The 27,720-nt window shown below is 37.2% G+C and overlaps 1 protein-coding gene across 1 annotated transcript; it reads right to left on the bottom strand.

The window, feature by feature from the left end:
• Positions 1-29: 29 nt before the first annotated feature.
• On the bottom strand, positions 30-27,431 carry LOC306876946 (uncharacterized protein). The gene is made up of 54 exons (XM_079428408.1): positions 27,200-27,431; positions 18,227-18,448; positions 18,080-18,096; positions 17,927-17,959; positions 17,791-17,823; positions 17,290-17,343; positions 17,100-17,186; positions 16,861-16,938; positions 16,590-16,634; positions 16,444-16,497; positions 15,431-15,484; positions 15,287-15,340; positions 15,143-15,196; positions 14,342-14,395; positions 14,124-14,168; positions 13,911-13,964; positions 13,768-13,812; positions 13,630-13,683; positions 13,381-13,479; positions 13,231-13,275; positions 13,018-13,116; positions 12,786-12,839; positions 12,502-12,609; positions 12,345-12,398; positions 12,153-12,251; positions 11,989-12,042; positions 11,810-11,908; positions 11,682-11,735; positions 11,398-11,451; positions 11,215-11,268; positions 11,064-11,117; positions 10,926-10,970; positions 10,736-10,834; positions 10,392-10,499; positions 10,252-10,305; positions 9,830-9,883; positions 9,693-9,746; positions 9,551-9,604; positions 9,312-9,419; positions 9,166-9,219; positions 9,036-9,089; positions 8,786-8,947; positions 8,606-8,713; positions 8,395-8,502; positions 8,244-8,297; positions 8,046-8,153; positions 7,904-7,957; positions 7,687-7,794; positions 7,481-7,534; positions 7,290-7,397; positions 6,906-7,212; positions 4,429-4,610; positions 4,009-4,251; positions 30-2,099 (listed from the first exon to the last, which is right to left on the bottom strand). Exons 1-54 carry the CDS (start codon positions 27,291-27,293, stop codon positions 1,953-1,955), a joined length of 4,485 nt encoding a protein of 1,494 aa, XP_079284534.1. The 5' UTR covers positions 27,294-27,431; the 3' UTR covers positions 30-1,952.
• Positions 27,432-27,720: the final 289 nt, after the last annotated feature.

The following is a 27,720-nucleotide window of genomic DNA, read 5'->3' on the forward strand; positions in this document are numbered from 1 at the left end:
TTGGCTCAACAAATCTTCACCCACATGCTGTAGTGTTTAAGTAATTTATTTCAAGTTGCAGATAATGTATTGAAAATACAATGTAAAGAAATAGTAATAGTACAGTAAAATGATAATTATTTACTTGAGTACCATTAATTTATCATTAAATTTAAAGTGTTTTAAATTTACTCTCTTAGTATAAAAGCTTAAAATGTTAGTTTTTTATGCTATAATTCATGATTTTTCAGAATGTATTTTGGCTCAGTCATGAAATCTGTGTAGGCTACTGTTCATAAGTGTGTCTTTCTGAAGAGCGCCACATCTTGGAGTGTTACTTCGTTCTTCTCGCATCATTGCTCTGGTAAGCTGCTCTTTCCCATCCTTTGTATGTTCAACAAAAGTGTTTTTCCATTCATAGTAGTGCTGCACCGTCATATTTCAATCAGTGCAATTGTTGTAGAAACTTGTAGAAAGCCTGTCTCAGGAACATGTATACAAGGCATAATAATATAACATTCAAACATTTCCTGTTCAGTAAATACCCATATTTATGCCCCTCCCAAATACTGCTAATATAACGAGCAGTCCTCGCTATAGGCATTTACAGTTCTGATCATATTTGGCAATTATTTTAGTCAAATATTTTTAACATACAGGAAAATTACAATATTTTTTTTAATATCAAAAGTCTAGTATTATCCCTGCAATTTCTTACTATTTACTCAAACCAAAAATATTAATTAAAAATAACAACAGCAACAACATTCTGACAGGTTATGACAAAATTGCAGAAATCACTCTAGCAGTTTACAGAGGATATAATGAAGCAAAGCAGTATCTTACAATTGTATTAATTAAAAATATATTTTCATGCTTAAAAGATGAGGAAAGAAACATGCATCTTTAAAAGTCAAGAAAAAAGAGGGAGAAATATTGTGTTGATTGATTCAATAAAATGATAACTGGTACTGAGCATATGTTTAATTTGCAAAGCAAATACATGAGATTAGCTTCAAATCCATATACCAAATGGCTTTAAAAAGTTCTAAAATTGAAAAAAAAGAAGAAAAAGTGCAAGAACGATAGGTATAACTGCATGCTTTAGAAAATATGACATCGTGAAAGAAAAATTCAATACTGCGTCTAATTTAACTGCACCAGCATTTTACTACATTGTGCCTCTTACATTTACAAAAGTATTTAAAGTATAAAACTAATGGGCTAAACATATCTCTTGCATTGCACTTGTGATAGGTGTACTTGGTTTTCAATAGGCTATGGGAAAGATAAATAATAATGCACCTTTTAGCGGTTAGAGAGATGCATTTCATTTTATTTGCATGTCCTTACCCTGCATTGTACCTTTTGATAAGAGAAATACAACCAGTTGTACAGAATTCATGTACAGCAAGTTTGTGGTCAGTTTTTGCCAGTTTATAGAAACGAGGTAGCTTGCACTAATGAATCACCATTTTCATCTTTAATTGTTGTTGGTTTTGAAAGTAATTACAAGGTGAATGTACAAGAGTACAATTTTAGGAGTCAAAATACACTCAACTGAAAGCAAACTTGCTCTATAGCACCATTTTTTTGTGTAAAAATAATAATACAAAAAAGAAAAAACATACTGTAATGAAAACAGGGAAATCCTAATTGTTTTAATTGCAACTAGTGTTGGTACAGTGTGTCGCATCATTACTGTGTTATTTGCAATGGCAATCTCAATTTAAAACAGCAGTTGATGAATAGTCTTGTAGTATAAAAATTCACTTAATTTGAATTTCTAATTTCAAGGGAACAATCTGTAAAAATCTTATGGAGCGGTTGTTTTCTTGAAACGTTTGGAAGGCACAATAAATATCTCGCTACAGGGCCAGCAAAGTCCAATGCTCTGTATGTACAAGGCTGATCTTGTCAACAGTCACTTTAAGAGTCTCAGGAATCTCTTCAATGCATCTCTACTCCTTGATTCATAAGAAGCACACAGGCCCAATATCAATGCCAAACTCCTGATCTGAACCTCCAATGTCCACAGGTGCAATATCCACAATAGGTAGTCTTGCTGTTTTTTGGGTCCTGTATTCAAACACCGTCTTGCCCCACTTACGATTTGCTTGCTGTGAAGAAAAAGACATTCATTTAGGTTTGTATGGGGGCACTTGTGATGTCTTATAGACTACTGATACTGTATGTGTATGTTTGTTAGATCTAACTCATATTCCCCCCATTTAGCTCCAGTGGTGTGCACAGGCCTAAGGAGGGGCAGGGGCGAAATGGTGTTACAAGGGCACAATTGCAGAACCAGGGTGAGGGGGGTAGGGGTGTGGATTGGGCTGGGTGATGGGTTTCGTCCCCCTCGGCTAGGGGTGGCCGATATGGCAAAATATATCACAATTTTTTTTTTTCTTTTTGAAATATCACGATTCTCGGTTTTATCACGATTCTTTGTCATGTTGATTTTTCAAGTTGTTTGAGCATTACAGATAAACTAATTTCCATATTATAAAGACAAAGCCTTGCAAGGTAACAAAATATAAAAAAAAGTATTGTGGATATTTAGGCCAAAGTGGGTGAAGATAAAAATCTTTCTCATCAATTTATCTTTGTTATTAAAAAAATGAGAACAAAGATACACATTACAAATACACATAATATACAAATAAAATAAACAGTGTTTTATTTACAATATGTACAATAGGTGTATTTAGCATGAGCATTCAAGAAATTGAATGCACAAATATAAAAATAAAACACTATATAGATTCCTATTAAATCAAACTGTATTAACGTTTTTCAGTCAAGAGTAGTGAGTAATTTTTCTCTTTTTGGTGTTTTATTAACGTTAAAGGAATAATTCACCCAAAAATTAATTTTTATACATACATTTTTTTAAAAATAAAGTTATTTTTATACCATCATTTACTCATTGCCCCCTCAGTTTTTTTAACAAACTTATTTATTTAGACCGTTAAAGGGTAACTAAACCCTAAAACAACATTTTTGAGTTAATGAAGACTGTGTCTTTATTAGTGCTGTGCATTGATTTGAGTAAATGTTTTCACATTTGGTTATAAAGTGTTTTAATTCTACAATATATGGTGTAAAAACGTCTGAGTGCTGGCCTCTTCAGGTTGAACGGTGGCTACTGCAGTCGAATTTTCCTATTGGACTTTGCATACCCCTGTGACTAAGATGGCACTTACTAACCACGCCCCTGCATGAGCTCACCACACCCCTGCACGAACTCAATCAATCCATCACTGCGGGTCTCGGGTGCACGCCCCCTGCTCAGCCCCGCCCTCGGTTCGTCCCCTCTGTCTCCGCTGGGCTCTGCCCACTTTTCCAGCATTTTTCAAATATTGCCAGTTGGTGGAGTTAGGCTCTGACCAGGGGTTTAGTTACCCTTTAATGAATGATTAATTGGAGGAGCATGGGCGCACCATCTGCAGAGCGCATAAAGTTGTGTTTGAGCAGATCAATCAGCGTCTGACTTGAAGCAGTGCAGCTAGCCTTTCGCAAGCGTGCAGCAAATTGCAGGCTCCCCCTAGAAATTGAATAGCCCCTCTGACTGAGGTGCCCTGGCGCCGGCCCTTTCTGCATCTGAGTTAACACTGATGTGAATGTATGTGGCGTTGTACAGTATATTTATACGGCAGCTCCAGAACTGATATAATGTGCGCTGTAGCACGATACTACGATATTTCTTCAAAAAAGCAGATGGTGGAGACAGTTTTAACGTCCAAGATCAAAAATCGCCATATCGAACACCCCTACCCTCGGCAAAAATTCCAGACCAGTGGCACCGGACCGCAAGGGCACTTTACCGTCGGACCTCAAAGGGTCAGGGGCTAATTATAGCTTAGCAACATGCTAAAATAAACTAGTGCTATTTGTGTTGATGCACAAGGTCCCTTTCCATGCAGAGTGTTCCAAATCCTATAGGCAGTAGTAGAAAGTAGGACAGATCACTAGCTTCTGAAACAAGTCTTGTGCCTTTATATAAATAATGGTCTGCAGGGTACTTACTGAGCAGCTGTCCTCAAGGACAGTGTATCTAAAGCGGTTATTTCCCTCAGCTTTGAGCTCTAGATCATTTGAAGCTTTGAGGATGACTGCTTTCTTGAGGTTTCCAGTTGATTCATCCTTGTAGCCCACAGTGTTCTTGCAGTGGTAAGTGATAGTTTGCGATGCCTCTTTAGAGAGCAGACGGATGAAAGTCATCTGAACTGTGACAGTATTGGCCGGCTGGTCTTTATTCCCATAAGTGAACTTCATAAAGACATAAAAAGAGGTAAATAATAGGCACATACAGTTTTATGTGATAGATACGTCTGTTACTCAATGTCATACTAAGTTATTTTGTATTCTAAGTACAGTAGTATTAACTGAGCTCACACAATTTACATGATTAAAATAATTTTTGTAAGAGTGGCTCAACATGCTTACATATGTTCCTCCATTCATATTGGCTCCAAACCACACAGGTTTAGTTCCTGGGGAACTCCACCATGACTTCTTGGGGATGCTTGCAGGTATTGCGGAGATACATGTCTCGCCAGTGTCCATATTGCAATTAACTTTAATAGCATCCTCTGCACTGCCCTGGTTTGGATCCACCCAGTATTCACCTACGATGTAGGGATGAAACATTTAAGTTTATTTGGTTTCAACTGTTAATATTCTGGTAATTATGGAAAATATTTTTTTCTTATTAAAAATAGCAGCTAGATCGGTACTAAGGTACAAAGCCACAATGACAATTTTAGATTAGTAAAACTGTAAGCATATTGTAAAAACTGCTGTTTAGTACAGTTTTTTTTTTAGAGTACAGTTTAGTATTTGTCTTCTCACTCTCTCTCTCTCTCTCTCTCTCTCCTTCTCTCTCTCTCTCTCGCTCTCTCTCTCTCTCTCTCTCTATATATATATATATACACACACACACACACACACACACAGTTGAGGTCAAAAGTTTACATCCCCCTTTCAGAATCGTTAAAAATTTTAATTATTTTACCAAACGAAGAGGATTCATACAAAATGCATGTTATTGTTTATTTAGTACTGACCTGAATAATATATTTCACGGAAAAGATGTATACATATAGTCCACAGGAGAAAATAATAGTTGAATTTATAAAAATTAACATGTTCAAAAGTTTACATCCCCTTGATTCTTAATACTGTGATGTTACCTGAATGATCGACAGCTGTGTTTTTTTGTTTAGTGATAGTTGTTCATGAGTCCCTTGTTTGTCCTGAACAGTTGCAGTGCCTGCTGTTCTTCAGAAAAATCCTTCAGGTCCCTCAAATTCTTTGGTTTTCCAGCATTTTTGTATTTGAACCCTTTCCAGCAATGACTGTATGATTTTGAGATCCATCCTTTCACACTGAGGACAACTGAGGGACTCATAGTGATAATTATGTAGATAAGTAACTATTTCAGAAGGTTCAAATGCTCACTGATGCTCCAGAAGGAAACACTATTAGGGCCAGGGGGTGAAAACACTTTGAATTTGAAGATCAGGGTAAATTTGACTTATTTTGTGTTCTGGGGAAACATGTAACTATCTTCTGTAGCCTCTGAAGGGCAGTACTAAATGAAAAAAAAAAGATATTTAGGCAAAATAAGAAAAATGTAAACATCTCCATTCTTTTCAAAAGTTTTCTCTAAATGTATGGTTTTTCCTTCTGGAGCATCAGTGAGTGCTTGAACCTTCTGTAATAGTTGCATACGAGACCCTCAGTTGTCCTCAGTGTGAAAAGATGGATCTCAAAATCATAGTCATTGATGGAAAGGGTTCAAATACACAAAAATGCTGGAAAACCAAAGAATTTGTGGGAGCTGAAAGATTTTTCTGAAGAACAGTGGGCAGTTTAACTGTTCAGGATGAACAAGGGACTCATGAGCAACTATCACTAAACAAAAAAACACAGCTGTGGATCATTCAGTTAACAACAGTATTAAGAATCAAGGGGATGTAAACTTTTGAACCGGTTCATTTTTATAAATTCAACTATTATTTTCTCTCGTAGACTATATGTAAACCTCTTTTATGTGAAATGTCTTATTCAGGTCAGTACTAAATAAACAATAACATGCATTTTGTATGATCCCTCTTATTTTGGTCAAATAATTAACATTTTTAATGATTCTGAAAGTGGGATGTAAACTTTTGACCTCAACTTTAAGTGTATAAATGTAATTCAATATGTCTGATTGTATGTCAACCTAAGCTCATTTAAAAGACGTGCCTCTACCTAGATTTTTTACAAAACTCCAAAAAAAGTACCCATAAATATACTGCATTGCAGTTTCCAGCTGAAATGACTAGTAAAACAACTTTTAATCCTGTTAACACAAATTCTGATTAGTTGTATTGATTAATAAAGAGATATTTTCATGTGGTCTCTTGCACAGTGTTATGTTATGACCTCAAAATTATTTGACCATAGAGCATGATTTGTAAACTAATACATTGTGATGGTTGCATTAAATAATAAGCTCCATATATGTGGCTTTTTTGATGTAGTAAACTTGCTTAGTAGCTCACCAGGTACAGTGCATTTGCAATGCAGTTGCAACACTATTGGTTAAGTTTAGGGTAAGGATTATAGAAGTGGTATGTTATTTCATTAACCTTTTATTGCCACTGCCCAGAGATTTCATTTCAGAAGTCTCTGTTCATCTGATTTGGATAAAACTGAAAGTGCTTTTAGTTCCACTCACTGGACATTTCACTTTAAATTTGTCATAAAACGTGCAAGATATTATTGTAATAATTTTTTCATGTCGCTACAGGCATGTTTTTCCAGTGAGCCTGAGTTGGTATATGCAGGATACTGATATAGCAAGTCAGTGGCTTACTTTGAAAAGTTGGTTATAATGATTTACCTGCTTGTGGAATACTCCAAAATGAACTTACCACTCTTTTTTTGAGGGTAGCATTGTTTCAAGTCCTCACAAGTTCTGGCAGGATGCTTTCTACTACCATCAGGGCTACGCATGCTATCAATCTGACTGCTCAAAGCTTTCAAAGTTGCCTGAACTCCAGGATCAGCCTGGAACACGCTTGTTGAGTTACTCTTGGGAAGAGCCTCATCCTCACTGAACTCTGGGGGAGGAAGACCAGCATCATAATCTTGAGGCCCACCAAACATATCTTCCATAGCTGCAGTGGGAGGTCCAGGAGATCCGGGAGGGCCAGGTGGGCCAGGTTCTCCAGAAGGTCCCTAATCATGATGAGACACAAATAAGCAGGTGCCTTAAGTTGCAATGCTATGTGAAGTGGCAGGAAAGTTTAACTTGCCTCTGGTCCAATATCGCCACTAACTCCTCTTGAACCAGGAGGACCCATAGGTCCAGGCTGTCCAATGTACCCTTCCTTTCCTGGTGGCCCAATGGGCCCAGGAGGTCCCTGTGAGACAAATTATTTTGTTTCATATCAGTCACCATTTTACCAGTTGTAAATCATTCACATTTAACAAGTTAAATGCATACCCTTTGTCCACTTGGACCAAAGATGCCTGTAGCTCCCTGTTCTCCAGTTGTGCCCTAAAAATGAAGTGAATGTAAAATGTTATGATGAAAAAATGCTTCACTGATAATATATTGATTATATATTAATTATGCGACTCAAGTGAATTATGTAGGCTTTGGAATATCCTTTCTCTTTGAATCAAACGAGGATCTTTGTTATAACTTACAGGTGGTCCAGGAAGGCCTTGTAAGCCTGCAAATCCTCTATGACCCTTCTGTCCTCTCTCTCCATGGTCACCCAAATCTCCCTTATCTCCTCTTGGTCCTTGCGGTCCCTTAAATAGATAGAAATGGAGCAGTTGTATAGTCTTATTTATTTGCAACTTTAAGGTGATTGGAGCCATTCTAATAATGCCATATTGTGTTATGTCATAGGTTTCTTACTATGAGTCCTCGTTTTCCAGCAGGACCTGGAGGGCCAGAGGGTCCTTTTGAACCCTGCCAAGACAGTGTGAGGAAAAAGTGAGCCAAAATGCTTTAGAGATGACATTCTAGTATATATTAAATAAGAAAATGTAAGACTTACAGACTCTCCTCTCTTTCCAATTCCTCCAGTTGCACCGACAGGACCGGGGGTACCAGGTGGTCCTGTAGACCCAGTCGCACCCTCTGGGCCTGGATCTCCTCGATCACCCTTTAAAAATGAAACCGCTTTGTAAGATTGGCACAAACAGCTTGAAATTATGATTTGGACATGGGTCATTTTAATGTTTTTGGGTCTCACCTGGGCTCCTATGACACCTTCCTTTCCTGGTGGACCATCAGATCCAGCAGGTCCCTAATAATCAAAACCAAGAATGATACATGTATTTATTGTGCTAAGTAACTCTAGTCAGTACAAATTTAATGTAACAATTATATTAAATATATTTTACATCAGGTCCAGGATCACCCCGAGGTCCATTAGCTCCAGGCATCCCAACTGGGCCAGAAGGTCCTTTGTCTCCTGTGGCTCCTGATGTACCCTGTTTTCCTGGAGGACCCTACATGAGAAGATCATGAAGAATCAGATTAGTAGAGGTCTTATAAAAAAGAAGTGCTCTTAGATTCTATTTTAATATTTCAGCATGTAACAACAATACTAACAGCTGGCCCAGGGAGTCCCGGCATTCCACGTTCTCCTCTTTGACCAGGAAGGCCTACAATTCCTCTTTGCCCCGTGGTTCCAGCAGGACCTGGTGGACCATCAGGTCCCTATTGGAAATAACCATTAAGATTCCGTTTTTACACTTAGTGTTTCACCTGAGAAACATCTGGTGCACTTACTGGTGGTCCATCTTCTCCAGAATCTCCTTTGTCTCCAGGGCTTCCAGCAGGCCCAGAGGGACCTCTCTCTCCCTGGCGCCCTGGCGGTCCATGATCTCCTCGTAGACCAGGAGGACCTTCTTTCCCAGGAAGACCAATTGGACCTGGCTCACCAATAGGACCCTAAGAAAATAAATTCCTACAGTTTTGAAAAAATTTTTTTAATTGTCATAATTTGTGATTATGAACCTCTGTAGTCCATGCAACATACCGTTGGACCAGGTGGGCCAACTCTTCCAGCAGATCCAGGGAAACCTGTTGGGCCCTAAACATTGAGGTATGTTAAGTGACTAGCCATTAAAATCGCATGATACACTATTTGAGATCACATCTATACTTACAGGTGCCCCCTGTGTTCCTCTACCACCCTTTGGTCCAGCCACACCAATATTACCCTGTAGTCACACATATTAAGAAAGGGATAATTAATTCACTAGCATCTTCACAGGACCTTCTGAAAACCATGTTTAAGCAAATGTTTTATCACCTGTGGCCCTGGAGGACCAGCCAAGCCTTGAGGGCCAGGAGATCCAGCATCACCCTTTTGTCCAGGCTCCCCTGGTGGTCCTTTCACACCAGGCTGACCATCAACACCCTGTGATTTTGAAAGTGTTCCAGATTCAGAACTGGTTTTCTCAATGACCTGACAAAAACTTTGCATTTTCGCATATTTAATGCATACAATTTCAAACGAGTCTTCTATCAGATTTCAAAATGTATACTTACAGCCGGTCCAACAAAGCCCACAGCACCTATTGGCCCAGGTTCACCACGGGATCCCTTGGTTTTAGCACAAATATTTGTTATTAAATCAAAATAATTTGAAACATTGTTGCCTTTTGTATTTGAGTGTGAAATATTAACTCACTGGCATTGCTCTTGATCCTGGAGGGCCAGGTGGTCCTTTAGGGCCTGGTTCTCCCTGTTAAAACACTACGTTAGAAGTATGTTGTAAAAGAAAACAGTATTAATGTAAAATATAGAAAATATGTTATGTGGGTGTACTTTTTCACCACTTGGACCAGCGGGTCCTGCAGGGCCAATTGGGCCTGTCAAACCCTACATGTGAAAGACAACACGTCAGCATGAGATAATTTTTTCATGCATATTAAGCATCATCTACAGAGAATTTTGTGCACATCTATGATCGGGCCTGCTTGAACAAGTCTTGTATAGTTCTACCTAGTATAGGCACCCTCTGTTCAATTACTAACATGTCTGTTACATTTGTTTACGCTTGATATTGAGATTGCTTTCTCTCAACTATTGCCAGTTTGAAATGCTTCTTTCAAATCTAAGTTCAAATCAAAACAGGAACATGTATAATGTTATATTATTTATTTTTGTCATTGTCACTCTCAGAATTATTTGCAACGCACCAGTTGATAACCACTCAGTTAAGATGTTTTAAAAATACAAATAATTACCCTTGCACCGTCACTTCCAGGAGTGCCCTCTGACCCCTTCTCACCAAGAGCTCCCTAAACGCGAGAAAAGGTTAATTATAGAACTAAAAATATACAAATATCTATGTGCACACTGTAAATCTAATTGCATTGCTACTCACTCTCTCTCCTTTTGGACCAGATGGGCCAGAGATCCCTCTCTCACCTGGCATTCCCTGCAGACCGGGAGGGCCTAGATCACCTACCGTACCAGAAGGTCCAGGGCTACCCTACAAATAATTCAGTAGAATGATAAATTAACATTTTAAAAGCATTAATTACAACACTTCACTAAATATGTCAGGATTATGAAGAAGCTGCATAGTGAAACTGAGGCAGTGTGCTTATTTCGTATTGTATTCTGGTGTATTCTGTGCTCAGTCTACAGTACAAAAAGATCTTATTCTGAAATAATTTAAAACGTTATTCCTGTGTCTCAATACTAATAATAGATATTTAATTTTACCTTTGGGCCATCAGAACCAGGTGCCCCTGGGATACCTTTGGCTCCAGGCAAGCCAGGAGAGCCAAGCTCTCCTCTTTCTCCTGGGATTCCACGTTCACCCTGTTCAATGAAATGACTGACCAATAAGGACATGTCTTGACCTCAGCAACATGTGTTTACAGAAGCATTTTAAGGTAAAACTAGAACTCACCCTTGGTCCAGTTTGGCCTATTGGGCCACCTTCACCATGAATACCCTTGAGAGAGAGACAAATATCTGATTAGCATTACTTTCTGCCATTTGTCCCTTCTTTTTCATCCATTTTTCCAGGAATTAGTTATGTATGTACCTGATCACCAGGTTTTCCTGCCTCTCCAGGAGCACCTGCTGGTCCCGGTAAACCCTGAGAAACAGGTAAGAAGATTTATCTTATAAAAGAGCCAGGTAACAACAAAGAAAATAAATCATTTTGAATGATTAAATAGTCATAAATCAAGCACCTGGAAGCCATGCATTCCAGGAGGTCCCTGTTCACCTCTCTCACCTGCTGGACCCTAAAAATCAAGAAATAAAATCATAGATCGTACTCTAATTGCACTTGTCTAATTGTGAGTTTAATAGCTATACAACACAATAGCAAAAGCAGATAGTTGGGTAATAGAGAGACAAAATAGTACACTTACATGTGGACCTGGTGGACCAGCTGGGCCTACTTCTCCATCTTTGCCTGGTGGGCCCTATGAGAAAGTCAAAGTTGAAGGTACAGTTCATTTTCATTTAGAACAAGATTTATATTCTCCGAAGAAAATGTTAATTGAGCTTGAACATAAAACCTAAGTGCCACAATGTTGCAATCACGGCATCACAATGTGGTTGCTCAGAAGTTTTTTTTGGCATGTTGCTATGCAGTTACGATCAAATTTTGTGGTGTTAAAAGTAGTTAATACATTTAACTGCTGTTACTCACCCTTTGCCCAGGAACTCCTGCAGATCCCTGCTCTCCTGCCTTTCCTGGATCCCCCTAAATTATTGTTCAAATGATAAGTCACGTACTTACAGAGAATAAATTAATAAATTAATAAAAATTCCACTCACACTAAAACCCTTTGGGCCTAATGATCCCATAGTTCCTGGAGGGCCTTTTGTTCCAGGTGACCCCGCAGGCCCTGGGCGCCCGTCCTCACCTGGAGCACCCTGTAGCAGGTGAATAGTAACTACTTTATTTTCTGTTAAAAATGTGGATATTTTATTCCAGTCATGAATGGAAAATGTACCAGTGGTCCTGGCTTTCCTTCAGCACCCTGAACTCCAGGTGTACCTGTCAAACCCTGAGAAAAAGAGGATGCAAAAATTAATTAGTGATGTTTTTGAAGGAGTTGGTGCATTGTGCTCTTACTTTTCTGTTATAAAGACAAAACACATGAATAATTTCACTTACCCTTGCGCCTGGAAGACCTGGTTCCCCTGTTCTCCCTGGATCTCCAGTCGAGCCTTTAGGACCATGAGTTCCTGTAATTCCACGGTCACCTTGTGCACCCTTAGATAATTATGAACAAAAGTATTATTTCAGCATTCAGCTAATTATATTCAACTCGTTAATACTTTGGATTTAACTGAACTCTTTTATTACCTTTGGACCCGGTAAGCCATCTTGACCAGGGAAGCCTCGGTTTCCAGGTGCTCCCTATATCAGACAATAAAAACCCCATGAAAATTGAGTTGGTTTTCATAATTACATTCCTGCCAGTCTGCTTTTGTAAAGGCAATAAAAGAAAAACTAGACTCACTCTCTCACCAACAGGTCCGTGTGGGCCAACAGAACCTGGATCTCCTCTGGGCCCGCGTTTTCCCTCTTCTCCCTGAGGTCCAAGTACTCCCTGTGATCCTGGTGGACCCTATGACAAAGAAATACATTACACTTAAAGGTAATTGGTGTGTTCTTTGTCTCCTCCTAGTTTTTTACCTGTAAGAAAACAGTTACTAATTCTGTAAATGTGTCTGATGACAAATTTGTCTGATCTTAGAGAAAAAAAAATATATAGGTCTACAGTATTATTCAATCAAAACTTACAAGTTCTCCTTTAGGTCCAGCCTCTCCTTTAAATCCAGGAACGCCTACATCTCCCTAAACGCAACACAAAACACAATACTGGTTTGAGATTCAGTGTTCTTAATTGTTCGCCGTTATACACATTTCCGGCCATAAATAGTACATATATTGTACGCTATTTTACATTATATGAACACAACAAATCTTCAGTCCATAAATGCATACGCCACAACGTGTGCAACGAATGCCTTACCCCTTGACCTTTGATCCCAGGCTGCCCAGTGCTTCCCTGAGGTCCTGGTGGGCCATTTGGGCCCAGCAGACCAACAGGACCCTGAGGACCAGTAGCTCCCTGGAGAAAATGATGTTGTGTTAATTGCCAATATCTGCGTAATAAAAACTGCAAAAAAAAAAATTGCTAACTCTTTCATTAATGTATTACGTAATTATGTTTTCTTTAACATACCACTGGGCCTTTGGAGCCTGGACCACCGTCAGTGCCCATAGGCCCCTGAAAAATTCAGAATCACGCTCAGTTTGCATCACAGATTAATAAATAATTGACTTAGTATTTGCAATCATGTTCTAATGTACAAAATGACAATCACAAACGTACTTGTTGTCCTTGAGGTCCAGGTCTGCCTTGATGTCCTGTCTCTCCTCTTTGTCCCTGTGGTCCCTCTGGACCCCTCACACCGGTAGGTCCTGGTTGACCCTGTAAAGTAAAATTCCTTTTTATTACTAGATGTAACAACAATTTAAGGTAGTGAAGGTTCAGCTGAACTATTATGATATATAGAATTCATAGCTATATAACAAAAAATTATACAAAACCTATGAATAAATTCTTGTTATCATTACCCACCTTCATGCCTGGGGCTCCAGGATACCCTGTGGCACCATTAATTCCCAAAGGACCCTTAAAACAATTAAACCATTAGAGATTGGGATCTTGATATTTGTAGTTGCTTCATTAGTTGCTTGGTTTATTAAAATTCCTTACCATTGGACCTGGTTTTCCAACATTTCCTTGAGCACCACGCATGCCCTGAAATACAAAATAAATAAATGTATCTTATTATATTCAAAAGCTCGTATTAAAGTTATCAGAACAATGCTATCACTCTTATTTATTTTTGCTCTCACCGGTGTGCCACCCGGGCCTGGGCGTCCTCTTTCTCCTGTCATTCCCCTGGGACCCTGCATTTAGTAACAGGCCAATTTAATTTAATTGGAAATAAGGCTAGAAGCATTTGTGGCAGTGTAAGCATGACGAGCATCTGTTTTTATTCACAGGATTTACATCAGTAATGCTACTTTAATCGAAGTTTGCAATGTATTGGGATGTGGTCTTCTTACCATAGGACCAGGGGCACCCATTGCACCAGGTCCACCAGATTCACCCTAAAATAATAAATAAGATATGATGAAAATATACTTAGAAATGTGAAATTATTATGTGTATATACAAACAGACAATTATGAAGTCGTACAGCTCTGCTCTTTTACAGCTTTGTCAATATAAATAGTTTATATTGTTTATAGTTAATAACGAAGTAAATTTGCAAAAGCTGAACCTTTGATCCCACAACTCCATGTTCTCCTTTAAGACCAGATGGACCTTGGTGACCCTGAATTATAAAAGGACATAACAGGATTATTATTTTGGTAGACTCCATCTAGAAACCTAAACATATCCATAGGAATACAATTTTGCACTGGTAACTTGAAAATCATTTGTGTACATTGAACATTCTATTATAGTATTCATATAAATTGAATATTCAACCAAGGGAACTTGAATATGTGTGCTGAATATGGTTGGTGCTTGTGCAAAATAAGTTGCAATATTGTCAAACATGATGATTGTATATTTTGTTCTTTCATATTTTGTGTGTGAAGTCTGACTTGGCTTCTTCTCTGGCTTACAGGTATTTTATATGATGCATTGTGATGCATTCTAGACACAACTGGTGGCCTGGTGGATGATCTGTAAGTAATTCCAAAACAATGAAGTGCACTCAATATCAGGAAAATAGCACATTAAAAAGAACCCCAGACCAAGAGAATGAAATTCTAACACTTGACAAATGTGGAAGGTAACATTGAGAGAGCATATAAAACAACAAAGTTTAAAATTCTAAGACTACTGACAATCTTCTACTTTGTATTGCAATTCAATGCTAGATGAGTTCACGTGGTCAATGTCACAAATTAACTTATTTGATCAGTGACCTGCAGAATCGTAAATATTTCTTATTCAATATTTCTTAGTTATACTGTCTTTGAAGGATTTCCAGTATATTCTCAGACTTTTGGAAAACACTGTATGCATGTGTAAATCTCAAATGAGGCCTAGAGATTAAGAGTTTACTCACTCTGAGGCCCTTTAAGCCTGGTGGCCCTGGTGTCCCTGGAAACCCTCTTGCTCCCTGAGCATAAAAGTTATTCAAACATAAATCTAAATGCAAGCAAACACCATCCAACGATAAAAGCTGCAAATAATGAATGACAATGTTTACCACAGATCCTGGAAATCCCATTTCTCCTGCACTTCCTGAAGTCCCTGATTCTCCCTATGGCAGCAAAAGAATTCCATTTCAGATCCTGTTTAATTTTCCCACATTGTTGTGAGGATGCTGATGATGACAGCATAGATTACTCACATCTTCACCAGGCTTCCCCGGAGGACCCTCTGGTCCTCTCTGGCCAGCTCCACCCTATAAAATGCAGAACAGTAATTACTAAAAGTTGATTAAACATAAAAAAATGGTACATTGTACACATGGAGTGCTCATTTAGTAACAAAACAATGCGTTACTACCACAATCATTTTTGTGACTTAAGTAGCATTTATCATGGAATTTCTTAGAAAGGCTGATTCTGCAGCATTGAAAGGGGTAATTCAGCTATTAGACAATCTCACAAGCACTCTTAAAGCATTGTTGTATATTTAATTCTGAAACTATAACACCTGTCTAATAAGTCACTTGAGTTACAAAGAATTTGCTAAGAATAAAAAAAAACAAAAAAAAAAAAACAATTTGCTAAGAATAGATCCTGCCATATTCTGTGACTCATAGGCATATGTAACATCAGATCATTTGCTGGTTTTGTGACCAAAATAAATGTTTTCTGTTAACACTTTACAACAAAGTATATTTGTTAACATTAGGTAATAATACATTAAATAACATTAATTAATAATGTAATAATACATTAACATTAATAATGTTATTTCACAGTGCATTGACTAATGTTATGAATATGTATTAGTGTATGCTGAGATCAATGTTAACTAAGATTAATAAATGCTGTAGAAGTGTTGTACAGTGTTTTCATGTGACAACCTTATTGTAAAATGTACCAGTATTCCTAAAGGTTACCGTTTCAAGTAACCAGATAAATTTCACCAATGAATGGTGGGAAAAGAATGCTAAGTACATGTATAAAACCATTGCAACAATTACTTTTTTTTTTTTTTTGAGAATGTGAATAGCCCAAGTTGTGGTTGCCTTTAATAAATGAGCCATGCAAATTGCCTACGATATGCAAACAGAAAGCACTTTTTGAGTTTATACTGGCTGATGTTTGCTTTAAAATAAAGAGTGTGGGGCAGACTTCCCCAGTAAATTATGAAATCTTCAGAGACAGTAGACAATTGATCATGTTCCCTCACCATTGGCCCTGTATCTCCTACATCACCAGGAGGTCCTTGTGGTCCTGCCGCCCCCTAAAGGGAATTTAAAAACATGCTACTGCTGGAAGCAATATTCTTTTGACCGGATATGTGTAACAACGATTTCTTATCAAATAAATACTTACTGGTGATCCATTTGGCCCAGGCGGTCCCCTTGTTCCTGCCTCTCCCTATTGAAAAATTGTTTTGTTACTGAAATAATCACAGAGGGCTAATGAACCACCACTTTTTTAAACACAGCACCCAAATCAAATGATGAAATTGTCTAATTTTGTACTACTCCAGCTTATTCTTTTAACACAGCATTGCAGTGATGTGAGTGTGATACATTTATTGTAATGTTCCTCATAAGTGTTTGGCTTATAATTTTGTTTAAATGACAGAATCTCCACTTACCCGAACTCCAGGCATCATGGCATGCTGGGCTCCTGTTTTGTCAGCAAATCCTCCAGCCATATGTGAAGACAACTCACCCTAAGTAAGAGAGGACATAGGGCTTTATTAATTGGTACTATATTATAACGTTTTTTTTTTTTTTTGTTATTTTCTTCCCCCTCTGCTTTTTATATTCTGTCTTGTAGTCCTACTTTCAAAGGGCCTGTTATGATTAACAAAGCTATAAACTCTAAACTCACTCCTGGGGTATGTCCTGGGGGCCCTGGCTCTCCTGGCTGTCCTGGAACACCGGGCTCTCCATCATATCCTGGGGGACCTCTGAAACCCTACAAGAGACATTAAAATCAGGCAAAAATAACATATTACAATAATATTGCACAATTTTTCACAACTTTAATCACATTTTGAAATTAATTTGCTGTTTCTTACAGGTCGACCTTTGGGTCCGCTGTCTCCTCTGTACCCCGGAGCTCCTGGAGGCCCCTGTATAATACGCATAAAGTTACATAAAACATAATTAAGGTAAATAAAACAGTCTTGATAGCATTAGCAATATTGCATTAGTCTGTTAAAGTTATTGTCATAGTTTTCACACAAAGGGATGATTGCAAGAAGACTGAATGATTTATGAATTGCCAGTGTAGACAGTTTCAAAATATTTTACTAGCAAGGTTACATGAAAAGTTCAAATAGATCAAATTAGCTTAAGGCAAATAAACTGAGCTGTGCTCTGTCCCCATCTAGTGTCCAGACATCAGGATCTATTAGATTCTGTATATGTGATAGAAATGATAAACTGCACAAAGCAGAGCATGAAAAAGTTAAAGAGCTTATTTTAATATATGTTCAGTTGTATAATTGGAACCATATAATAAATCTGTTTATTTATACTGATCAGGTCCCTATGAAAGTAAATGAATGAAATCTCACCATTGGTCCAGGACGACCTCTTATTCCAATAACCTAAAATTAAGATGGATTTTTAATTTTATTTTCAAACTGTACAAATATTTTTATATATCCATCCTTATCTTCAAATGCAAGATAAATGTTCATTCAAACATACAGTCGGGACATCTCCAGGTTCTCCTTTCTGACCCTGAAAGCAAGAAGAGTAAAACTCAGAGCAGAAGTCACTGGACTGACAAATTTATTTATTTATTCACATTTATATTAAGTAACTATGCATTGGCAGTGCTGAGTGTAACTTATAGCTTACCTTGGCAATTCTGCCCGCTGAGAAGAAAAAAAGAAATAGACAAAATATTTGCTGTTTATCCAAAATTAAAAAAAAAAATACAGATTTGCATGAAGATGCTAATAAATATTAATTTGTTTTGAAGGTTTTTGTGGTGCTCATCCTCACCTGGTCTGTCATTGCCACTGCTGTGTGTTGTGTCACTCTGGCAAACAGGACAGCACTCTCCTTCTGGGATTACTACCTTTGCACAGTTAGACACTTCATCACATTGCACCTCATCGCACAAGATGGTCCCGCTGTCACAAACACAGATCCTGCATGGTTCAGGTTTCCAGATGTCTCTGTTTGTGTACACCTGTCCGTTCTCTGTACAGCTCAACTCATCCTCTATGGGCAAAAAAAAGTAAATGCTATATAAATATTCTGTACGCACACATACACACATTTTTTCTTTTATCAACAACTCCTTGTTAAAAAAAGCTGTCCTATATAGTTGTACTGTATGTGGGTGTTTGTGTTTGTGTTGTTGGTCATGATTAGATCATTGCATAAAAAAGGCACTTTTGACCGCTGCATGAAAAAGGTACTCATAAGCATATGGGTAAACAATTAATTTAAATAGTTTGAACATGTATTACAATAGGTATCTTTCCAAATGCATCAACAAAATATTAAAATACAGAAACTTTGTATTACAGAAACAAAATACAGTAACTGTTATTACAAGTTATATTAAGTTTCCAGTCCCCATTGACTTCCATAATATTTTTCCAAACCACAAAATTTAATAGGGGCCAGTAACGATTTGGTTATCCACATTCTTCAAAATAACAACTTTATGTTAAATAGAAGAACACTTTTTTTTTTTTTTATGAACCATCCCTTTAAATACCCCCCTGTTTCATTCTTTATTTGATACACATTTTTTAAATTAAATTTTACTTTTAAAAATGGAAAAACCACTCATTGAATCACCCGATTATGTGTGTCATGCCTTGCAACTAGCCCAGAAAGCAAGACAGATGTGTAAAAGTGCTGGTATACCATGAGAAAGTGGCTGAGAATTACTGGAAAAGGTGATCCCTTGCCTTTTGGAAAGGCTCTGGTGGGAAAACATGAGCTAATGCTCTCCAGGAAGTCTGATTCATATTATTTCCAACAGACCTCTACTGAAATGTAGTATTCAGTCCATCTTTTTCTGCTTTCGATGATGTGTGGTGAAAACTTGGCCCAGAACTTTTTTTTTTTTTTTTTTGTGACTGCGTAATTTTATGGCCACATCACACTACTATAAATCGCTTTCCACCAGTTCTTAATAAACTTATTTTAATACTTAACCTAATCAGGTTAATCAAGCTATAGTTTTATGCTTGATTAGGCTTGAATAACACCATTTCTAATTAGATGTATTCTTACATTTATAATGCTAAAAGCTTTCGGAAACCATCTTAAAGTTTTCCTAGATTAATTACAAAAAGAAATGCTTCCACTAGCATCTTGAATGTGCACGTAATCGCATTATTTTACTTTCTCCACATGTCTGAGATAGCGTTAAATTCATGGTGTTATAATAAACTTGGCTAGAAAGAGAACTTTGTGTTTTCAGTATGGTGGCCTGTGATGTCAAAATGCTATATTTTGTTATTTAGCTAAAAAAAGGGAAGAAAAAGCCATCTTTAGTAACAGTTCTGTGTTTGCATTTAGATATTCAGACATATATAATAAGGCACAGCTAGTGTCTACCACATCTATGTCTATATAAGTGGGTGTGTAGAATTAAAAAAAGAACTTCAAAGGCATGCTTAATGCTTTTTTTTTTTTTTTTTTTTCATTCACACGTACTTCCAAGATCTCTTTAAACAATTTAAACTGTAAATGTTATTTTTATAATTTTGTTTATCATGCCAGCGGCCTAGACAGCTGTCTATCCATAACAAAGTGATGTTCCAGAATTCATTAGCTTGCTTTTTAATATTTACATAACTTGAACTCCTGCACTTTTATACAAACTTAACATGCATTTAGATGTTGAAGGGTAAATGTTTCTCTGTATGAGTGTCACGCAAGATATGTAGGTCATTACCAGTTACATTCTTGGCTAAGATCTACAAAATCTCATGACCTGACATAGGTCTACTCATTGCTTTCCCGACCTCCTTTCATGATATTCAGGAGGGAAACATCTTCATCTAAAACATAAATTAAATTTTAACTTGTAACAAAAAGTAAATGAAAGATTTGAATGATTCAGCATTCTTAAGAGATAACATAAAAAATAAAAATGTATATATATATATCTGCATTCTGTGAGGAACAACCCCACTCACTCTTTCCAGGGATTGGAAACATCCCTCCTATATGTTTCTCGTGTTTCCTCCTCTTTTACTTTGTTTGGATGCTGTGAGAGCTTGCAGAGCTTCCACAGCTGGTCTGTCATGATTCTAGCTTATATTACACTTGTTTTGGATGGAGAACCTTAAGGCATCAGCGGAGAGGATTTATATAAACATTTACTTCATGTGACCCCACACTGTGATACATTTCAGATCATCCTCTTGCCTTTAACTCTTTTTCTATCCTTCATTAACTCACACCCTCGACCATCAGCTTCACGTTTTGTCATTAGAAGCAGCTGTAAATAGACTGGATCAATAAGATTTTGTTTTAAAGTTTCTGTTTGGGTATAAAATCGAAACCAAAAAAAAAAACTTTCTTCAGATGTGATGAATAAAATCCACATAAGTCTGTTTTAGATACTTTAAATCAGTTGTAATGAACATGATCTTGCAATACTTCAGCCTGCTCCCCTAGAAAATATATTTCTTGTTCTGAAAAAACCTTTTAGGTTTGTAGAGCCTTATATCTTATTAATGCATGCCATTTAGAATGGTTAAAAGGTCAGCTTAAAGGTCAATTCTTTCAAAGGTGATAAATCTTACTGACTCTTGGTTGTGTATTATAGAGCTTTAACATATATACTTGACAATGTATTGCAAACTCAGCAATAGACTAAACCTGTCATGCCACTTTTTACAATATGTAATATAAGCCTCAGGTGTCTCCAGAATGTCTCTGTGAAGTTTCAGCTCAAATACCCCACAGATCATCTATTATTCATTTTGAGAAGCAGAACATTTTGTGCATGTCTCTTTAAATGCAAATTAGCTGCTGCTCCCTGCCCCCTTTTCCAGAATAGGGTTGTGCCTTTACAGCTTGTACCTCAGATATTCTGCCAAAAACATCTGATTGGTTTTGATTATCATTTATATCATGCTAAAATCATGCATTTTAAACCATATTAGTTTAAACTTATGATATGCACATGCACAGAAAACTGATGTCACATGGCATGTGAGTACTAAACTAAGTTCTCTTTCAAGTCTTATTGCGCTTAAACTGTCAAATACGCACAAGTTTGTTAAAAACTACACACATGAGTTACAAAAACAGAGGTAAAAAGTTATGTTTTAGCAGCTAGGAAAGATGTTTCATGTTTATATTAGATCGGTGTGGCAGCAGCGTAATATACAGTAAATAAATCAATACTGCTTTCTTGTCTCCACTGAGGCTGGTACTCTAAATAGTGTTCTATGCTCATCAGTGCAGCCAAAGACAGAACCGTTAGCATGCTTTGTTTGGCGTTAGAACTGGTACAACGTTTTTGCTTGCAAAAACACAATAGCGGTGGCGTAGGTGGAAACTTGCAGATTCAGGGGCAGTATATTATAATAAGATCCCCTTTCTACGTTACGGGGGGGGGGGGGGAGCAAAATCTGAGCAGCTTATTTTTTCACAAGCTTGCTGAGACAGGCTTACCAAAAAAAATAAAAAATAATACTGGGTTGTTCTTTTTCACGTTTTCTGGGTTGGTAGATGTACCGGGGACCTGATTATAGCACTTAAACGTGGAAAAAGTCAGATTTTCATTATATGTCACCTTTAATTCTTAATTACCATCAACTATATTTGTAATAAAAATAACAGCCTCCTTACTAAAATGTAATTCAGTAAAGAGAAGTAAATTTGTTCTATCCATTATGAGACAGCAGGGAATGATATCATTGCTCAGACCTAGACATTACTCAGCGTTCTCTCCAGAGGAAATGCCAATGTGAGAGACTTCCTGCTGTGAAGATACACAAATTAACTGACTTACAAGGTGGAAAAATGTTTCTCTCGTGAATGTGTTTTTAAAGCTCCTGCCAGAGTGGAGTTTTATGCCTGGATCACATTTTCTTTAGTTTGATATTTGAAATGTTTCAGCAGTACTGATGGTTAAATAAAGTTTATTGCTATAGGGCAATGTCATGGACAATGTTTAACATCTTTTTAATGTAAAAAGTTCAGATATATCTTGAATAAATAGATGGCATGAGGGAGTAAAGGGCCTATTATTTATAATAATTTAGTGTACACTGGATATACATGTACATATGGCTTAGCAAGTAATAGAACAATAATGTACCAAACTCCAGAACATTAATTTGGTACATCAGCCCTTGATTCTCATTTTGAGAACTAGCCTATTTCAAACTCCAGTTATTCTTTGTAACCAGTGGATAGTCCAAACAAATAAAGATATGTAATTTTCTAATAAATCCTTGGCATTTAGAAACTGAAATGTGACTGCCACATGGCATCTCAGGATCACACACTATTAGAATCTAATCTAATCCATGACTCAATAATAAACTGTGCAGATGTTTCCATATAAACCAGGCTGACTCAGATGTCCTAGTTATGAGTGTGTGAAGTGCAGGATAGTTGCTTGTGTTGAAAAGCACAGTGTGTTCTCATGTTGAGAGTTCTCATTTTTCTCTAGAGTGGGATTAGTTGTATCAAGATGCAGTTTTACACAACTGAAGTTGAATAACAAATACTGCAATACATATATTAGTAAATGCGTATTTGTTAGGGATCTCTCAAACAAAAAACTATTCAGAAAAAAGTTAATATCCCACAAATATGTTGGTATACATTCAAACTCAATTTGAATTGAAAACGGACTTCTCTGCTTAGCCCTCAATCCCTTTTCTAGATTGTATGACATCTGTTTCATTTCCAACGCACTGTAGTCATAATTATGGGGCTGTGTTCTATTAGTCACTGGCAAAAGTCAAAAGTAATGGAATATTTATACTGAATAGTTTGTTCTACTTTGCATTGATCTTATGGACTGAATCCAAAACCTGTATCATTTCATCTCATCATTATATTGAAGTCTACATGTCATCGCATTCTTCTTACAGGGTTTGGTTTCTTGAGACCAGTAACTATCCTGCCTGGACCCTGGACACAAAAGAGCTCTAATAGACCAGAAAACCACATTTTCCTCATGAAATCCAAAATTGCTCATGATATATTTTCAAGCTGGCCAGCCACAGAGGACTTTATGTACAAATGTTTTAAGTATCAGTATTAACAGCACCAGATACTGTTATATTTGATGTAGAACATGAGAAGCTTGTCTGTGGTATGCCTATATGTTATAGTTAACCAGTCGAGAAATCAAGGTTTGTTCATATTTAGTCACTCTTTTAGTATTGCAGAGACCTACTTCCGTGGTGGAAAAATGGGTTGCCTTTTTTCAGATACTCTGACTTTTGTTTTGGGAGGTCATTGGCAGGGTGAGCTAATAAAAATGAGACGAGACACCCCATTTACTCACACAATGGGCGAATTTTTAAAGTTTATTCTGGCCATATAGAGTAAGAAAAGTGAATGAGAAGTGGTAATGTCAAGCTTGAACATTTTTAGTAAGGAAAAAAGAACTACATTGTAAAAGTAGTACGACAATATGATTTCAAAAATTGTTTTAAATGATTAAATTTTTTTTTGTTTCCTTAAGTTTATGAGAGAAGTTGCAAGTCTAATTTGTGATAAAGCATTCTTTTGAGCTCTTTTCAAGAAATCCTTGATAGTTTGATTCTGTTCTCAAAATCTGTCATCTAAATTATGACACAATTTTCATTTTTGGGTGAATAATCCATTAACCTTATTGGCACTGCTCTAAACAGGTTAATCGATGCAAAACTAAGCTTCTTCTATAATCTATCAAGATGGGGCTTTGGGGACCAGTGTAGAACAGACAAACAGATAGGACTAAAATTTTATACAGGCCAAATCCAGATGATCTCCAGACCATTTTGAACAGCTGTGTAAACTTATAAAGCTTATAGACCATCACCAAGGGGAGTTCTCATCATTTTCTCCACTGCCAACCTCTGCATTCTCTACACAGCCATGTTTGGCATATATCTCATCCTCCTTGCTTCCTGATCCTGTAAGACTGCCAAAATAATATTTTAATATTTTTCACTACATCTGCTGTACATGAGGATGAAAGCTTACTTTTAGTGGAAGTTTTTTTTAGTTTGCACATTGCACTTTACTGAGCTATATAGTGGTAACATACCTACTTTGCATTTGCTCTCATTTTCCAAGCCCAATTGTCCTCTAGCCTTTGCTGTTCGAAGACACAGTGTTCTTTACATCAGCTACATGACTTCCTCCAGAACCACGTTTTAGCCAGCATTTGTTTTAATATTTTACAAATACTGCCAATGCAACCAGTTTAACATCTGGAAGTCATCCCCTGGGCTTGCATTTGCTGACTGCCATAATTTACTTTATAAGTATAGTTCCCATGGAGCAGGCTCGAGAGCGCGCTCATCATTAAAAATCCATCCTCTAAATTGTTTATTCCATAGAGACGCTCAGTGATCAAAGAGTTAAAGGATTGTGTCAAAGAGAGAATAGGATTCTCTCTCTCTCTCTCTCTCTCTCTGCTTGTCCCCCTTTCTTGCTCTCTCTTTCTCTCCCTCTTTCAGGACCAAAGAGGCATGTAATCAAGTCATAGCTCAAAAATGCAGCACATGTTTTCCATCAGCACATAAGCTGTGGACTTGGTTGAATGCACATATTTGGATATTTAGCTGTAAAGTGAAAACACCCTATTTGTTGTAATAGAATTTTTGTGGCAACAATGACTGGAACCAGTTTTTAAACAAAAAATACCATTCAGTCTAAAAAAAATAGAGTGGAATAGTATAGAGGCTCCACAACATAATAATAAAAAATACAACTAATGGTTTAATGTTAGAAAGACAATCTTCAAAGAAATTACAGTGTTTCTCACGTTACTGTGAGAAGTAATTTGTATTGACTTGTTTAACAAAGTTTAAGTAAAATTATTTTTCACATTAAAAACACATTATTCAAAAGATTAAGGGTATTTAAACTGTTCCATGTGGCAATGCTCAGATGAAAAGATGCGTCACATGGAGTGGACGAAGAACAGAACAACTTCATTTGTACTTTATGTGGTGTTTACTGGCATATGTTTGTGTGAAAGGACAGGGAGAGAAAAATTGCATTATATTAAATACTACCAACCTAACCACTTTTGCTCAAAAGCACAGTTAACTTTTTTTGTTGTTTTGTTTTTATAGAGTAATTTTCTTCTCTTTACGTTGCATAAATATTACCATTGTAACTAAACTATTTAGAAAGAAGCAGCTGCTTTCAGTTATTGACTTAAACTAGCTTGAAACCAAACCAATTTAACATCAGCCATTTTCTTCAAGTGAGAAATAGCACACAATCAGGCTTCAGTTAATTTTTTTTCTACAAAACATGTATTAAGTATACTTTCAATGAATTGATTATCATGGCCTAATGGTTAGAGAGTCGGACTTGTAATCCAAAGGTTGCGGGTTCGAGTCTCAGGCCGGCAGGGTTTGTAGGTGGGGGGAGTGAATGTCCAGCGCTCTCTCCACCCTCAATACCACGACTGAGGTGCCCTTGAGCAAGGCACCGAACCCCCAACTGCTCCCCGGGCGCCGCAGCATAAATGGCTGCCTGCTGCTCTGGGTGTGTGTTCACTGCTGTGTGTGTGCACTTTGGATGGGTTAAATGCAAAGCATGAATTCCGAGTATGGGTCACCAAACTTGGCTGTATGTCACGTCACTTTCACTTTTCATTAATGAGATAAGTTATGACTTGTTTATACGGCCTATTCAAATGCAAACATGCAGTTTAGTTTTGCAGTCAATTTAATTTTTCCAAAAGAGAATAAAGTAATTTTCTCCTGAAGAACATTATTACTCCTTAGCCCAAAAGTGCACAGACTGGTGTGAGAAAAGAAAGAAATCTCTCTTTACAATGGAGCCATATTATAATTGTATATATTTTTTGCTCTATTATGAAGGAAGATATTACAGTTGTTTTTTTATTGTTTTTGTTTTTTCCAGTTGTAATGATCATTTACCACAAGGTGGCGCACTGTCAAACCTCAACAATAGGCTTTGAATCCAAGAGGAAACGCGTTGTTCAGATATGCATATATCAGAATCTGCTAAACATTAAGATCAACAGAACCTGAGAGAACATTCCCCAGGATTGTTTTGTCTGGTGACATCATTTAGGGGAAAAATTACGTCACATGTTTGAAATGACCTAAACTGGGGCATGACTGAAGTAATAGCACTCAGGTGTTTTATCTGCAGGGTGTTTTTTTTTCCCCTTTCCCTGCATGTTCAGAGTCAATGCCTCCCTCATAATATCCTCACACATCTGCTCTGCATTAAGATGCAAGATGTGTTCCTTTAGAGACATGTGAGTGCAGTGCTAGAGTTGAAATCGATTCAGCAGATGTGAGAGGAGGATACTGATGTGGGTAGACAACAAATCTTATCATGCATGTTGAAGAGTTAAGAGTAAACTTTGATCATACTCATATGCCACAAACCTCCAAGTGACATCACCGTTAATCATGTTACAGTATGGTTACCACATGGCATAGCTAGTAAAACTTGCTGGTCAAAGTACAGTCAAGTCCCAAACTTAAGGCATAATTAGAGATAATTTCTGGTCAAAAGTACAACCAATTCTCATACAGATGCATGCAACATCCTTTAAATTAAGCTCCAATTAAGTTCCAATTTTTCAACAATTAAATGTACATTTAAGCAGCTTTATATTCAAGCCTTACAAGTCACCTTTAGTAAACCTAAGTAAACCTCTTTGCTAAATAATAATAATAATAATAATAATAATAGAACAAGTCTTTCCATCAAAATCAAAAGCATTAGCTTTAGCATCAGAACAATTAGCTTAATGAATAAACAGCAACTTACCACCTTCGTCTTGGCATTTCACAAATTGTAAAAAAGCCACAGATAAAGCCAGAAGCAGGACAGTCCTATAAGGCTGAAAGATCATCATGCCCATATCAAAGACATGAGCTGTTCTTGTGTGCAAAGTAACCGGGAAGAGAAGGGAAAAAAGAGTCCAGGTTATCGCTTCACCATGAAGAAAGACTGAGGTTTTTCCTGCTCAGAGCAGCAATCAGCCCCAGCCCCACTCTCTGCTGTCTCTTTTTTAACAGCCTTAAGTAAGAAGAATGCTGCCAACCCTAATTTTCCTCCCCCTTTTGTCAATGCTCTCTCATAAGCATCCACTCTGGCTCCGTTGAATTACACTGCATGTTCTTCATTACTATTCTTTAAAGATAGTTTGTTCTTTGCTAATATTGTATATTGTAACAGTAATTCTTTGTTTTTGGTTATCATTCACTGATAAAGTCTGTTTGACTTGGTTTAGTTGCTAACAAGGACGGTAAACTGGCTTTATGACAGTCTTAACTGCACTGACTTTA

This window comes from Barbus barbus, assembly GCF_936440315.1.
Source record: "Barbus barbus genome assembly, chromosome: 11".
NCBI lineage: Eukaryota > Metazoa > Chordata > Actinopteri > Cypriniformes > Cyprinidae > Barbus > Barbus barbus.

Coding starts and splice junctions, on each gene's coding strand:
- LOC306876946 (XM_079428408.1), bottom strand. CDS start 27,293: ATGGGCATGATGATCTTTCAGCCTTATAGGACTGTCCTGCTTCTGGCT. Junction 14,396..15,142: donor CAGGCTTAAAGGGCCTCAGA/GTGAGTAAACTC, acceptor TTTATAATTCAG/GGTCACCAAGGTCCATCTGG. Junction 11,269..11,397: donor CTGGTCCACCAGGTCCACAT/GTAAGTGTACTA, acceptor CTTGATTTTTAG/GGTCCAGCAGGTGAGAGAGG.